We start from the raw sequence: 16,348 nt of genomic DNA, 5'->3' as shown, positions 1-16,348 counted from the left end.
TAACTGTATTTTCAAGAATCCTTATTCATTGTTCACAAACGTCCTTATATCAACAGCTTTCTGCAGAATGGCTCCTGCATATCCCTACCTTAAATAACATTTAGTTCAAACCTGCAACCTGTAGACTCTGCTTCCAGTGTAGCTCTTATTGGCAAAGCTTATTTCCTTCACATTTCATAGTGCATGGATCCAGGAGAGGTTGGCTCCCTAGAGTCTCTCCCACCTTAATTTACATGTGCTTATTTCAATTAAGCATGACACTTAGCTGTAACACTGTAATATCCATTATTAATTCAAGTTGCTAATATTTGTCCACCTTCCAATCACTATCCCTTAGTCATTGATAACTTGGGTAATTGGTTGTCTGCCATCTGCTAGGAGATTTCAACATACATGCAGATAATCCTGTATAATAAAAGCCTAATATGCTAAGTGTCCAACTGTTCATTTGATGGTTCAACCATCGCTATGACATGCACTGACCACCAAGGGTAGACGCTCCAACCGGCAGGTTAGCTTGCTGCTGGGGTCTGGCCAATCAGGACTGGGTGAGACAGACCAGGCATGCCCTGGAGCCCTCCCGTGGTCCCTCAGCCTGGCTTGCGCCCTCTCACAATCCTCTACCCCTTGGGGGATGTTGGAGAGCTGGTTTCAGCCCGATCCCCACAGGCCAGGCCAAGGGACCCCACCAGTGCACGAATCCATGCAACAGGCCTCTAGTCGTTCAATAATCTTGAACCACAAAATATTCACACTTCAATGATCATCCTTTTTTCCATGTATCACCCAACCAACCCTCTCCCCATACACACAAATACTTCTGGGGAAAGATTACGGAACTTAGAATCCAACGAAACTATTTGAACTCAGAAATACTAAACTCCAAAAACTCAAACTCTGATTACAATAATTAATTCTGTCAGGTGTATCAGAATCTCACGCCCACTTCACTTGATCTTCATTTGATACTGTGCATTCCTTGGTCCACCTATGCTGCCAACATATATTATCCTCTTTGCCTTTGTTTCTTCATTACCCATCCAAGACTCTATGATGATCATCTAAACTGCTTATACCAACATTCAGATTTCCTTCTAACCCAAACCTTCCAAACATTCATCAGAACCTTAAAAATGGTTCAATGCCATGATCTGATTTCTCTACATCATTTTTTGTGGCTATTTCCTATTAGTAGTGAATCTAATTCTAAATTTCTCTATGTAGCCTAAACTTCTTTAAAGCTTTCAAGTTATTTATTTCACTCCCTGCTAGAGGTTTCCCTCAGCCCTCTCAATAATTCCAAAACTGAACAGTCCCTCACCTAAACTGATTCCTCTCCTAACACCTCCAACTCCACCTTTGTTAAGGTAGCACATGTACCCAGTTACCCAAGCTATGGGACTGGGAGTGTTTCTTGACCCTCTGCTCCCCCTCAACATCGAAACCTCTTTATTTACCAAGTGTTATAGATTTTAATTGATTATATCTCTTGTCTCCCTATATCTCCATCTACTATCTTACCTAGTTCAGGCCCTCAAAGAGTTTCTGTTGTCCTAGACCAGTGGTCGGCAAACTCATTAGTCAACAGAGCCAAATATCAATAGTACAACGATTGAAATTTCTTTTGAGAGCCGAAAACCGACTTCTGCGCATGGGCCATGAAGTTTCAATCGCACTGTGTGCGCGCGCCCACACGTGGTATTTTGTGGAAGAGCCACACTCAAGGGGCCAAAGAGCCACATATGGCTCGCGAACCGCGGTTTGCCGACCACTGTCCTAGACCATGGCAAATATCTCAATACATACTTTTATTTTCCATAACCTTTACTCTCAAATCAACCATCCACAGAGTCTCCAGAGTATTATTCCACAGTGAATATATTATAGCCATCCCCTAACTAAAACTCTTCAAAGTACCCGTATATGTAAGCAAGTAAAGAAATGGAGACTAACAGGGAAAGCTGAAGGGTCAGGGAAGAGTTCCTCTATTAACATAAAAGAACTGACGAGGTAGAAGTAACTCAACGAAAGAATGGAAAAGAACCCTGTGGAGTTCTGGTCCAAGAGTGGAATATTTGAATTAAGATTTCAAAGGCAGAACAATGTGAAATAATCATAAGACTCAGAGTATGGTCATGGTAGTGACTGACTGAAGCAGAATTGGAGGTAAAGTCCACTCCCTCGTATTTGAATCAGTCAAAGAAGTAAGTGGGTGCTGAATAGATCATTCAGGTGAACTCTAACCTCAAGGTGATGAAGACGACTAAGGCCAGGCGCTAAAAAATTCAGTAATTAAAATAGCATAACCAAGAGATCAACAGATGATACTAACATGGAAGGTCCATGGGTAGTTGTGCTATGCTGCATTACGTATAAAGGTGCAAAACAAGAAGCATAGAATGTTATGGTAATACATGTAGGAGAATGGGGAGATGATTAGGTAAGCTTTCATATCTTCAGTAATCCCAGAATCTCAGGGCATTAAAATGGGGTCAGAGGAATTGAGTAACTCGGAAAGTTAGCAGAGTGAAAACAAAGGATCCAAGTCCCTTTTTAAAAAAAAAAAAAAAAAACAAAGTAAGGGAATGTAAAATGAAAATTCAGTATAGCCTTTATGACTTCTGTGAAAGAGGCACACCAACGCAACAGGCAAGGAGCCTGCAGAAGATGCAAGGTGTATGAGCATATACTCTGGTTCTCAGTTTGGGGAGTAGATTCGTGGTTGCTCATTTCATTATTATGTTTTGAAATGTGCATACATTCTTTTCTATGTATCAGACTGATAATGATAAAAGGTAATACTTTAAAAAGCAACAAAAGAACTTCATTCTTACAAAATCTACCCAATTTGTCTATGCACAGACTCACAAATTTGAATCATTTAAATGACAGCAAACCTTACAGTAAGCTATTTGAAAACTTGTTTTTTAAAACTGATTTTCCTATCTGTGTTTCACTTTAATGCAAATATTAATGATATTGTGTTTCCTGACACAAACCAAATCATGGCACACAAAAAACAATTCAGAAATATATCCTTCAAAATAGGCCAGCTAGGTTGAAAATTGTTAAGTATTGTGAAATTAATAACCAACCAAGAGATTATCAAAAACTGATTCTATCCATGTTGATTTACTGAACGAATAAGTAATATGAGGCAGACAATCTATTTATTGATAATTAAAATTAGGAAAATATAGAATGTAAAAAATATGGTGCATGGTTTTAACTTACAGTGAAATGAAGATACCAGAGTAAGTGGAATAAGCCTGTAATCAGTAATGTCTCATTCATGTCACCTACCTCAAGAAAGGTCTTGGTTAATTATGAGGACAGTTATGTAACCACATTTCCATATATTTTTAAGATAAATGTATAATCATTGCAACCAAAAAATAGTCTAAATGCTACATCCAGCAATATCCTATATAATAAAAGCCTAATATGCAAATCGACCAAACAGTGAAACGACCAGCTGAATGACCAGTTGCTATGATGCACACTGACCACCAGGGGGCATATGCTCAATGCAGGAGCTGTCCCCAGCCCACAGACCCAGGCCAGCCAAGGCGGGTGCAAGCAGGCCCTCCTCCCCCAATCGCCCTGTTGGTCACCCCGCAGAGGGAGGTGACCGGCAGCAGTGGTGTCGGGGACCAGGGCTGGCAAGCAGGCGGTGCCAGGCCGGCCAAGGCGGGTGCCAGTGTGGGTTCACCAGTTGCCCCGCAGATTGACCCTGATCAACGGCCAGGCCTAGGGACCCTACCTGTGCATGAATTTTGTGCTCTGGGCCTCTAGTTAAAAATAAAAGATATAACAACAAAGTAAGAATTATCTAGTATGAAAGCAAAATAAAAGGGACTGAGAAAATGCAAAAGAAAATTAAATATAGTGATAATCACTATAATAAACTGAAAGCCATTCAATTTTAATTACATTTACTGAAAGACATCACAAAACTTGAATTATTAGGAATATATTGTTAATGGTATATTTTATGTTTCCTTCCATTTATCTACATCATTTTAATCCTTAGAAATTTAGTCATTATTTTTCAATAATTTTTATTAACTCTTAACTAAATTATTATTAACTATTTTATTAACTCTTAATTAACTAAATTAATAGGATAAAAATGGTCACACATAACTCAAATCACTTTGAAATGCTAGAGCACAGCATCTAATTCCTTATCTATACTAGCTGAACCCACCATATTATCACTGCCATTCTCTTCTCTGCCTATAGGATCTCAAATGTTGTCCTTAAACTGGCTCAAATCCCTAAAGCTACATATAGGCCTTCTTTCCCTGCTTTTTCTAGTTAATCCTCTCTTCTGTTAAATGCCATGTAATTGATATTTCCCTCCAATATAAAGGGAATGGTGGTAGATGAGAAATGAACCAAGATTTTCCCACTGACCCAGTATTCTCCATGGATCTAAAATAATCTACAAGAACCAAGGAGTAGATTACAGCCACCTTTGACAAGGTAGCCATAAGCCAATCAGTTCATCCTCGGCACTTCAGGACTGACTCCTCCACTGTTGAGGGAGGGAAGCAGGTTGTTAAGATATGTACAAATCAACCAGTGCTGTCTAAATACCTAATTACGAACTCTGTTGAGGAAGGTGGGCAGCCAGATGCAATTAAACTGTATTCGATCCTTCTAGGAAATCAAGAATTAATTGTAATTCTTGGAAAACTAAAATTTTAGAATCATCAAAGGAAGCAGTATTTTAGAATCATTTAAAGGAAGCAGTATTTTTGACATGTTACTGCAATCGAAGAGTTTATATTGCTTTATTTACTATTATTTTATAAGGATAATGTACCCATATTTCATCATAACCATATGTACATATAAAACAGAAGTAGAAGTGAATTATATCACATTAATAGACAGGCACATGCAATTCTACGAACAGACTCAATTGTAAGAAAAAGTATACCTGCCATCCCTGTGATGACGGTCAATGGTCTGACTGTATCTGGAGCGAGGTAGAGTAAGAAAGTGACTGCAAGCGTGGCAGAAACAAGAACATAAATGAGACTCAGGAAAGAAATGAAAAGGTATAGTTTCATTTAAAAAGTGAGATTAAAAAAAGATAAGCAGATAGTAAGCAAAGCAAATGAAAATTGTTACTGGAAAGCTTGCTCTTTCCACCCAATATACATATGGTATGTCAGCGATAAAGGTTAAAATATTCTAAATATTCCAAAATAAAACACAACAAAAGATAACAAACTGAGATCTAAATAAATCATATTCCAAAATAAATTCTTGTCAGTTATTACCCAAACATCTTCAACACAATCGGTAAAATGTTACACAATATAGATGCTTTCAAATTTTTTAGGAGGAAAGGTGAGAAGAGAAAAATAATAAAATAACCAGAAAGCTCAGAAGAAAATAATAAAAGAGGCAAATTTTAATACTTGTCATACTCAGGAGATTTTACAAGGCAATTATTTCTTCTTCAATCATTGATAACTTAAAAGGCTTTCTTTAAAAATTCAATTTAGTGAAGAACAAACTGATTCAAATCATTTCTGGTTTAACTGTATTTATTAAATTTATTGGATACAAGACATTTTTCCATTCATTATTTTTATTATGTTTATTGCATGCTGTTGTCTCTGCTGCATTCCATGCCTCATGTCCACCATAGCCATCAAAGCAGCACACTGACCTTGTAGTCATCTGTGATTCTCTTCTTTGCATACCACTAATTGAAAATTTTCCTATTTTCTTAAAACCTTTATTGCTATTTTCTTAAAACACTTAATTTTGGCAGATGATCATTGCCTTTCAGTAAAAAATAGAAACCAATCTTGAACTCTCTCAACTTCCATTCTTCTACCTCTAAATATAGAGCAAATATATATTTATATCTTCACTTGTCCCTTTCATCTTCAACAAAGGAAGAAATTCCTCTACTTGTAATTCCACTTCCCACATGACCTTGCTTCATTCATTATTGTCTACTAGAGCCCCGGTGCACGGGTTCATGCATGGGTGGGGTCCCTCAGCCTGGCTTTCACTCTCTCACAATCCAGTGCCGAAGTGGCAGGCGGCTGGGGAGGAGCCCCAGCTGGGGCCGGGCGCAGCTCCACTGCTGCTCATCCTGGCCCTGCTGTGCCTGCCGCAGCTGCCGTCACCGCCTCTCAGTAGCGTTGCCACAGAGGCAGGAGAGGTTCCTGCCACAACTGCGCTCGCCAGCCATGAGCCCGGCTTCTGGCTGAGCGGGCGCTCCTGCTGTGGGAGCACACTGACCAACAGGGGGCAGCTCCTGCGTGGAGTGTCTGCCCCCTGGTGGTCAGTGAGCGTCATAGCGACCGGTCGAACAGTTGCTTAGGCTTATATATATACTAGAAGCCCGGTGCACGAAATTCGTGCACGGCAGGGGGTTGTCCCTCAGCCAAGCCTGTACCCTCTCCAATCTGGGACCCCTGGAGGTATGTCCGACTGCCCGTTTAGGCCCGATCCCACCAGGAATCCAGGACTGCTGGCTCCCAACTGCTTGCCTGCCTGCCTGCCTTCCTGATTGCCCCTAACCGCTTCTGCCTGCCAGCCTGATCACCCCCTAACCACTCCGTTGCCAGCCTGGTTGATGCTTAACTGCTCCCCTGCCACCTGTTTGCCCCCAACTTCCCTCCTCTGCCAGCCTGGTCACCCCTAACTGCCCTTTCCTGCAGGGTTGATCACCTCCAACTGCCCTCCCTTGCAAGCCTGGTCCCTCTCAACTGCCCTCCCTTGCAGGCCGGGTGCCTCCCAACTGCCCTCTCCTGCTGGCCATCTTGTAGTGGCCATCTTGTGTCCACATGGGGGCAGGATCTTTGACCACATGGGGGCAGCTATATTGTGTGTTGCAGTGATGATCAATCTGCATAGTACTCTTTTATTAGATAGGATAGAGGCCTGGTGCACGGGTGGGGGCCAGCTGGTTTGCCCTGAAGGGTGTCACAGATAAGGGTGGGGGTTCCCTTGGGGTGTGGGGCGGCCTGAGCGAGGGGCCTGTGGTGGTTTGCAGGCCAGCCACGCCTCCTGGCAACCCAAGGGGAGGCCCTGGTATCTGGAATTTATTTTCCTTCTACAATTGAAACTTTGTAGCCTGGGGTGGAGCCAAGCCTGCTGCTCCCTCAGGGGTGGCAGCCATTTCTGTGGCAGTTAATTCACCTTCTACAATTGAAACTTTGTAGCCTTAAGCGGGTGAGCCCGGCCAGGGTGTGCGGAAAGCTTTGCTTCCCCTGTTGCCGCCGGCAACCCTGGCCTGCTCTCTCAAGCTCCATTCTGCCGCCATTTGTTTGAATTTGTTTACCTTCTATAATTGAAACTTTGTAGCTTGAGTGGAGGCTTAGGCCTGCAACGGCTATGGAAAGCTTGGCTTCCTCTGTTACCTGGGAAACCTTGCTCTCTGTGGCTGAAGCCATCTTGGATTGGGGTTAATTTGCATACTCGCCCTGATTGGCTGGTGGGCGTGGCTTGGCTGGTGGGCATGGCTTATGTAGCGGAGTGATGGTTAATTTGCATATTACCATTTTATTAGAGAGGATACTAGTAGCCCTGCACACGAATCCATGCACCAGTAGCTCTCTGCCACCCTCCTGTAGCTCTCCACCTGCTGCCCTGCCCTCCTGTAGCTCTCCCCACCCCTCTCCCCGTCCGCCCCCCTCATAGCTTGCCACCCTGCCTCCTCCTGTAGCTTTTCCCTGCCCGCTTGTAGTTCACTGCCCCACCCTCCTGCAGATCCGTGATCTGGTCATTATGTGGTTGGTCGTTAAGCCTCAAGGTATAACAGATAATTAGCATATTCCTCTCTTATTATATGGGATAGATTACCTACCATTCCTCAAGTGTACTTAATCCTAAAAATAAAAGCTTAATTGAACTTGCCTTCCTCACAAGCCACTGCATCTCTGTGACTTTCCTTGACTTTTGCCTCTACAATTCTCTTTAAGTTATCCTGTGAAATGTTATCTGTGAAATCCTAGAAAAATCCCTTAATCTTTTCTTAATCTTCATCATACTACATTTATCTGTGGTATTAGACATTGATTTTCAACCTCTATTTCTTGACATTCTTCTCTTGGTTTCTCAACACTATTTTTCTGGCTATAAAAACCATATCTATTTAACACCTAACTATGTGCCAAGAACTCCATTAAACTTTGTCTACTTTATCCCATTTACTTCTCATAAAAACTCTTTGAGGTGGGTGCTAGTATTCCCACCAACAGAGACACTGAGCTATGAGTGCTTGCCCATAGCCAAATAGTATGTAGCAGGACTGGGTTTCAAGCTCAGGGCTTCCTTAATTTAAAATTCAGAGTCTTAACAGTTGTACATATGGCTTGGTCTCTTGCTTCTTTATTCATTTCATCTACTAGATTCCCTTTTTCTGTATTCTTAGGTGCAGTGGTTTCTCAAGATTTAATCCTTGACCTTCCTTATATTCCAACACATTCTCCAGATAACATTACTTGTTCTTATGGTGCAAACTCTAGCTTTAGCCTAATTTTTCTTTGGGTTTTACAACACATTTCCAGCAGCCTTCTGGGCTCTTCACACGGCTGCTTGAATGTCCTGCAGACTCTTCAGAAAAACACATGCTAATTGTGAGGCTTGACCAAGTCATTTGCCTATTCGGACATCTGGTACTACATTTGTGAAATGAGAGGGCTAGAGCAGTGGTTTTCAAATTTTCTTTTAATTTTCAAACAAAATGTTAAGTTAAACCAATAGATACATATAAATGCAGTAAAATCAGAATGACTCTGGGGCTAGAGAAAATGAGAGACCTACACCCTTTCCATTCCACTTCATCCTTACCTACAACAGGCAACCTTCAGGTGCCTCTTCAGAAGCTGGGACTCCAAGACCTCTAAATGCCTACTTTCATTATAATTATTTAATCTCCCCTTTGGAGCTTAATATAATACATCAGCTATTCCTCATCTTGTAATCCCAGTTTCAACTAAGAATTTAAATATTTATTTAATAAACCACGTTTTAAAATCTCAGAATTTAACTCCTCCACCTTTATTGTCCACATTCAACTGATTTATAAACCTTGCTGGTTTCACTCAGATTTATCCCCCCTTTTCCCTTTTTCTGCCATTACTCTAAATCAGGGTTACTCTGTCTATTAAAATAACCTTCTAGTAGGTCTCCCTTCCTTCAGACCCCAACCCTCTCCTGATCCAATCCATTCTCTACCTTGTCTAGAGAAGTATATTTGCAAATTATGCTTCTGATCATGTAGGTACCTTGCTCAAAATCCTTCAATGGCTTCCCACATCATAAAACAAGTACATATTCCTTAAAATGGCATGCAAATTGAGTTCTAAACCACTCTGAATCTTCATCTCCTATTACTTCCCACCTCCCATACCACAACATTTTATTGAGGTACACCAGACTACCTGAGATTCTCTAAGTACAAGCCATGCTTTCCTGATGGCAAGATTTTGTTCATGCTCATGTCACTCTGCCAAGAATGCCCATTGTGCCCTCTGTCTCCTCTTCATTAAATTTCAAAATTCTAATCAATCGTTAAAGTCCAACTTCTTTTTAAAACGTTTCCAATAGACCCAAGCAAGTAATTTTCTTTCCAATCTGTTGCAATATTATGATTCTGCCTCACAGTCCTCTATTTTTTATAATTAGTTGGCATACTGTATATTGTATATGCCAACTAGTTGATGGTATACATTAGATGTTATAATTAGTTGGATCATCTGTTTATCTAGACTAGGATAATGTCTATTTTAAATCTTTGTACACAGTGGTTGACCCACTCAATACATTCATTTTGGCTTGAATTGAAGTAAAAACAGAATTATACCATTTTTATGGTAAAACTACACTCCAAAGACAGCAGTGGTTCACACAATCATGGGAACATTCTAGAAATGTCAACAGAAGACTATAAACCTATGTAGTATAAGAAAACAGGAAAAACATGAAAAAAATGGCATTCCTGATTTATAAAGTAGAAATAACACTTCACAATTTTGGTGTTCACATTTATTGCATTAAAAAGGAATACATTTTTTCTGAACATTACTTAAGAGTAATGCAAATGTGTGAACTTCAAAGCTTGTTAAAATTTCAAATTCACAGAATATATATATCATCCTCTAATTTCTAATAGATTCCTTGAAGAGCCTTATAATTAATTTTGACTCTATGTCAAAGGAAACATTAAGCAAGAACCACCTTCATCAAGCATCAGTTATTTTATTTTTCCTTTAGTGTTGGCTAATTTTAATGCATCAACTTAACTATCCAAGAGGTGCCAATAATGAAAAATTATTCCTGGGTGTGTCCGTAAGGGTGCTTACAGATGAGATTAGCATTTGAATTAATGGACTGAGTAGACTGCCCTCAATGTGGGTGGGCATCATGCAATCTGGTGAGGGTCTGAATAGAACAAAGGGAGGAAGAAAGAGGAATTCCTCCCTGTTTTCCTGCTTCACTTTTGAATTGGACATCTCCTATCACTCTGGCCCCCAGCATGGGGTTTATACCATCACCTCCCCGGTTATCAGACCTCAGACTTGGACTCAATTACACCACACTTTCATGTGTCTCCGCTTTCAGAGAGCAGACTGTGGAACATTTCAGCCTCCATAATCACGTGAGCCAATTCCTTACTATCTGTCTGTCTGTCTGTCTATTTATCTAGCCTACTGGTTCTGTTTTTCTAGAAAACCCTTACTGTATGCTTTTCTGTAGTCATGTTATACCTCTTAACCTAATGTTGTCATAAGATCCCCTTGAGATTCCGTAGAAAATTATAAATGCGCCTATGAATATTATACTAAATTAACCATACTGTTTCAATAAGCACCCCCAAAATCAACCCAAGATCCTGAGATGCATCCAAGGCCTTTTGCTGCATCCACTTGGTATAAATAAAAAACATTTTATTCCCACTGCTCTATTAAGCCATGCTTATTTTCCTTCGTACTGGCTCTTTCGGACGCACATGTGTGTTCTGCCCCTGTATCTCTGTTCTTGTTCTCACCTGGATAAACATGCTCATTTTTCAAGGCCCAACTCATGTCCTACATTCTCCACATAGCTTTTTAAAAACATACGAATTGACTGATTTCCCTTTTCTTCTGCTTAATTGATAAGCACATAAAATGTAAATCATTTGAAAGACAAAAGATCCTTTAAACATGCTAAGGGGTTAAGGCACATTTTCCGAGTATATACTATGCAACTGGAGGCACTGTGTCATTCAGTGGGTGCAACAACTGTGTAAAATTGGCACTACTATTATAATTATACTAGAAGCCCGTTGCACGAAGTTTCGTGCAATAGACTTTCACCTGGCTGCCAGCAGCAGTTTTCCTCTGGCCACCCGCCGATCAGAGCGCCTCCCGCCAGCGCGATCCGCTACCCCAGAGGAACTTCAATCGGGAGGCGCTCTGATGGCGGGTGGCCAGAGGAAAACTGCTGCTGGTGGAAAACTGGTGCCGGCAGCCACGCAATCGGCCACCCCCGAGTTCTGCCACCAGCGTCTTCCGCCGGCCGCATGGGTCCTTCCGCAGTGTTGGCCGTTTAGGCTGGCGGGAGGAGCTGGGCTCGGGGACTCGCGAGTCCCCGCCCCCCCCCGCTCCTACCGCCAGCCAATCGGCCACCCTGAGTCCTGCCCCCCGCGCCTCCAGCCGGCCCAATCGTGGGCATAGCGGAGTGATGCAATTTGCATATTGCCTTTTTATTATGTAGGATAAATGAGGAAATCAAATTCCAAAGAGGTTAATTTCCCCAAAGATACATGGTGAGCAAGTGTAAAGCTTAAATTCAAACCCAATGCCTTTTGGTTTCAAATACCATGACAAAGTATTCAATAAAACACTGTCCTAGTCCAATTCATCAACTCTTACTGACAAGAAAGGTTAACACACCAAGCAAAATACCTAAATTTACTTACTATTTCAAAGGAAATTTTCTTTTAGATTTTTTAATCAACCATGTGATTGCCCCAATAAAATGTTGTTGATGAATATTCACTGTAAGAGTTCTAGAGTACTTTTACCAATTAAATAATACATAAAAATTACAATGTTTTTATGTTTATTCTATTATTGAAAATATTTTAGAATATTAGGATAAACAAAAATGAAGTACCCATTATTTAATATTATGATAGAGTAGATGGATAATACTGTAGTTTTTATTCCTTGTGTTAATAAATAATGGTTGCACAGATAACTCAAAAATAATATATTAAAAATGGTTTTATAGTCCTATTTAAATGACATTCTATTTTACTTATTTCAAAAAGGACTTTAAACAGCTCATAATTAACAGTAATTATGATCTAGTAATAATATATGGCACTCTAAGAGAGTAATAAAACCACATAGATCAATTTCTCCAACCTTTAAATTACTTGAAAATTTTTGCTAAACTAGAACTCTTAAAAGTTATAAAGTGAACAAGAAAAATAATATTTCAATTTTGACTATATCAGGTAATAACCAAGGCTAAGTCAAATTTTTTGTCATTAACACTAGGGCCATTTTTCCTTAAAATATTATATGTTTGCATGATAGTGACACCTTTTGTGTGTGAGGCTAATTTTATTCCATCCTTCTTTGCAAGATTTAGACCATATTATCTTCAGAGAAAATATCAGGTCCATTTTTAATTATAAGAAAAACTTAACATAAACTTGAAGGATTTCAAGTCATTTCAGACTTATCTGTCCCTTCATTTCCTTACACTTTCAATAAACAATGAGTTTGTGAATCACTATACTGACAGTTTCCAGAAATAATCAAACACATTAAAATTTTATTAAGTGACAAAAGTAATCATTCACACACCCTCATAGGACTCCTTCCAACTCCTAATCATGACAACATAGTTTATCTTTCATTCATTCTTATTGTACTTATAAGCATAAATTTTTATAGGTAGCATACCTATAGTTACACCTAAAGACCTAAAAAACTATGAAAAAGTCAAACAAATAAAAGTAATATACTACACTAACTTTCATTCAACACTGATTAAGACATTAATTTAATAACTTCCTAATTTCTTCTTAGGTCTCAGACTCAAAAGCCAATACTTGCTTTACTCTATTAAAGAAAACATGTGCTAAAAAACAATGAAATTACAAGCATGAATTGAATATATAACCCTGTATGGAGACATAACAAATTTATGGATATTGGCAGATACAACTCATACTAGTTGATTTAAATCCCCCAAGTATTTCTACTAAAATTAGTTTAGGATGCATACAAAAGGACTTCTGAGTTCCCTTGTTATTTTATCACAACATTCTTTGAATGGTAAATTATGTTTTCTTTTCTTATTTCAAACCCATTTTATAGTTTGGGGAAAATATAGCATTTTTTATTTTATAAACAACAAACCATGAATTAGAATTAATCAATTTGCATAATTAAAAAATTAGTAGTAACTAATATATTAATTAATTCCAAGTATGTCACATTTAATAGAGCAAATTCAGAGAATTCTTCCAAATACAGCAATCAGCAGCATGAGTCTTCACGATGCTTAAAAAGTTCACGAAAGCCATGAGGAAGAACCTCTTCATGAATCAGTTTTTGTGTTTCCTAAGCAAACCAGACTTACCTCAATACTGTTATATATAAAAGTCACATTGATTTCCCTATGAATGTAACAGACTAAAACCTATTGCCTCATGGAAGTATTTTTATAGATAATAATTATAAGGTAAAAATAATAAAACACCTCATTTTCATTATAACTATCATTATAACCTCATGTGCAAATTTACTACCTTACTAATTTGATTTAACAAAGGCCCAGAATTGCAAGAGCAAGATGATTTTTTTTTTCCTTACTAAAGAAACTATTGTGTTTTGTTTTAGTTTTTTTTTTTTTTAATGATGTGGGGGTCATAAGAATGAATGAATGTAGGCATTGTGAAAACATAGGGTTTAAGAAATTTCAGAATGAAAACATTTAATAGTAACCCCTCTTTCCCGAAGGCAGCAATTATAATAAGATAGAAGAGTATCTAATCATGTTCACCTGTCTCTGTCTGGAGAATAATGATCATCCATGACACGATGTCTATCCATTCGGCTAATTGTGTTATAATGGCCAGTGGTAGAGCGTGTCCCTCGAAGTCCCTGTTCCACATTCCGACTGAAATGGCAAGACCCATTAAATATACTCAAATCATAATCATATACTATACTAACAAACGAGGTTTATTAATGAATACAGTAGAAAAAGACAAAAATTACTATCATGTCAAGTCCAAGTTTTTTGTTTTGTTTTAACTAAGTAGTTGTCCCTCTGGCTAATGGTATAAATGCCCACTGGAGGTTGACAGTGAAGTTAGGAGATTAGTTCTAGAACAGAGATATGACATAAAACTAAGAAACTATTGATAAGGATAGTGATATGATTATCAAAGCTATTAATATATGGCTCTGAGATCTCTAGTAGTGATATTCAATGATACAAAAATACCACTGGAAAAACTGATTAGTGTGGAGAAATGGAGTTCAGCATGTTGCTTATAGACAATATATTGCTAGATCCCATTTTAAAGATAATGATTGCTTTTAAAAAATCTAAACTGAAGTATTTCTAACTGATCATGATGATTTTTTAAGCTACTATCCTTGGTCTGAATCATCTATTTCCTTTTCATGATAGAATAAGCCTTCTATATAAGCTCCTAATCGTATCACTCTATTGAGAGGTCTACCACATTTAAGAAATTACTTTTCAGAAAACTCAATAATTTTAGTTTCACTGACAAACTTAGTTAACTCAACATCTTCAAACATTTTAAACTATGTTTATGAAGTCAATATGTTACATTTCCTTTTTAATTTCTTCGATGTCTAAACTTAAGTAAACATTTTAAGTACTTAATATCCTTATAAATTAAATAAGTTAAGTTTATAAATACAAACCTCAAGTTCTCTTAGATGGTTCATACCATAGATCAAATTAAGATTATGATTAAAAATTCCAAGTCTAAAATTAATTCAATTATTCATTTATAATAGGAGTTATAATGTTCAAATGTCAAAATTCAAAAATTTCAAATTTATTAAATATTCAAGTGAATTATGCACATATTTATTAATGGCAAATATATTAGTTCCATGGCTCTAACTCTATTAAGCCTTTCAGTACTTACCTGGATTGATCAGAGTTTTCCACGAGGCGTAAGACCTGGAGCTACAGATTTACTAAGCCATCCTTCCCTTTAACTCTTCGCATGATGGTTCCTAATTTTAAAGCGCCATCATATGTTTATTTTTTTCCTGTTTCTTAAGTTATCGATATCTCTACCATTTATGAGTATAATAAGTTGGTCATAACTAGATCTGCTCAATATTGATAAGTGATTTCAAGCTGGATCCTGTTTATAATTTTGAACTCTTCCAATAAAATAATACATGGGTCTTCCAAAGTCATAAAGTAGACTATCTTTTATTTTATTCTCATTATGTAGGTTATCCAATAGCATCTTTGTTTCTCCTGAAGACACTTTTTCCACAAGAATTTATTATCTTTAGAGGTTATTCATGGTATTTTACCATAAGTAGGCTTGTAACACCATCCTACGAATAAAATGTGTATGCTACCTTACCTTTGTGGAGGAGGGACACTGGGTGACCATGATTTAGTCCTTCCTATAACATCTCCTCGGTGAGGAGACCCTGATGGTGAACAATGGTTGGATGACATTACTTGTTCTGGCACTGATAATGTTGAGCTTTGAAGATCTCGGCCATTGTGTCGATAATCTAAAGGTGGAAAGATTAAGGTGACAGTTACCTACACACTAAGTCCTTTTGTAGTTCCTACTTTACTGAAAAACGTAAAATGCTGGTGAAGCTGAAGCCTTTGAATATAGTAAAGGTATAGTATAATACGAACACATAATAATACTTTGTAAACACTTAAAAAAGGATGACAAATATTCAATACATTCCTCAACGGATTATTAAATGATTCACGATATACTCTCTACATAGGCAGAAAGAAAAATGTAGAAACAAGGATGATTTTTTCTGATGTTAAAAAATAATGAACCCAGGGTAAATACTTTGAATTATTCAGGTTTTCTAAACACTAATCAGTAATAGAAAAGGAGAAAAAAATAGACAGTGTTAACCCAAATAATGAAAGATTCCTATAAAGTTCTTTTTCAAAAATACACTTTCTTTAACAGAATGGAAAAATAAAATGATCATATTTTTGCCATTCTGAAAATAGAAGATGAAAGAATTGAGATGTGCCAAAAATGGCATCAAGATGAAGAAGTTCAAAACCTGAAAGAAATTTTTTAGGATAAAGAAAACTG

At 38.1% G+C, this 16,348-nt stretch overlaps 1 protein-coding gene across 3 annotated transcripts in view; it reads right to left on the bottom strand.

Moving 5' to 3' along the window:
* RIMS2 (regulating synaptic membrane exocytosis 2) overlaps positions 1–16,348 on the bottom strand; it is a 355,739-nt gene that overhangs the window by 153,423 nt on the left and 185,968 nt on the right. For all 3 annotated transcript variants that reach the window (XM_079795974.1, XM_079795973.1, XM_079795972.1), the window contains 2 exons: positions 15,632–15,788; positions 14,047–14,163 (listed from right to left, as the gene is read on the bottom strand). In XM_079795974.1, coding sequence (XP_079652100.1) covers positions 14,047–14,163; positions 15,632–15,788 — 274 coding nt within the window. The remainder of the gene's footprint in view (positions 1–14,046; positions 14,164–15,631; positions 15,789–16,348) is intronic.

The sequence above is a fragment of the Cnephaeus nilssonii genome (assembly GCF_951640355.1).
Source record: "Cnephaeus nilssonii genome assembly, chromosome: 18".
NCBI classification, from domain to species: Eukaryota; Metazoa; Chordata; class Mammalia; order Chiroptera; family Vespertilionidae; genus Cnephaeus; species Cnephaeus nilssonii.
Note: the sequence above shows the minus strand (reverse complement) of the source record. Positions and strands in the feature narration are given on the sequence as shown.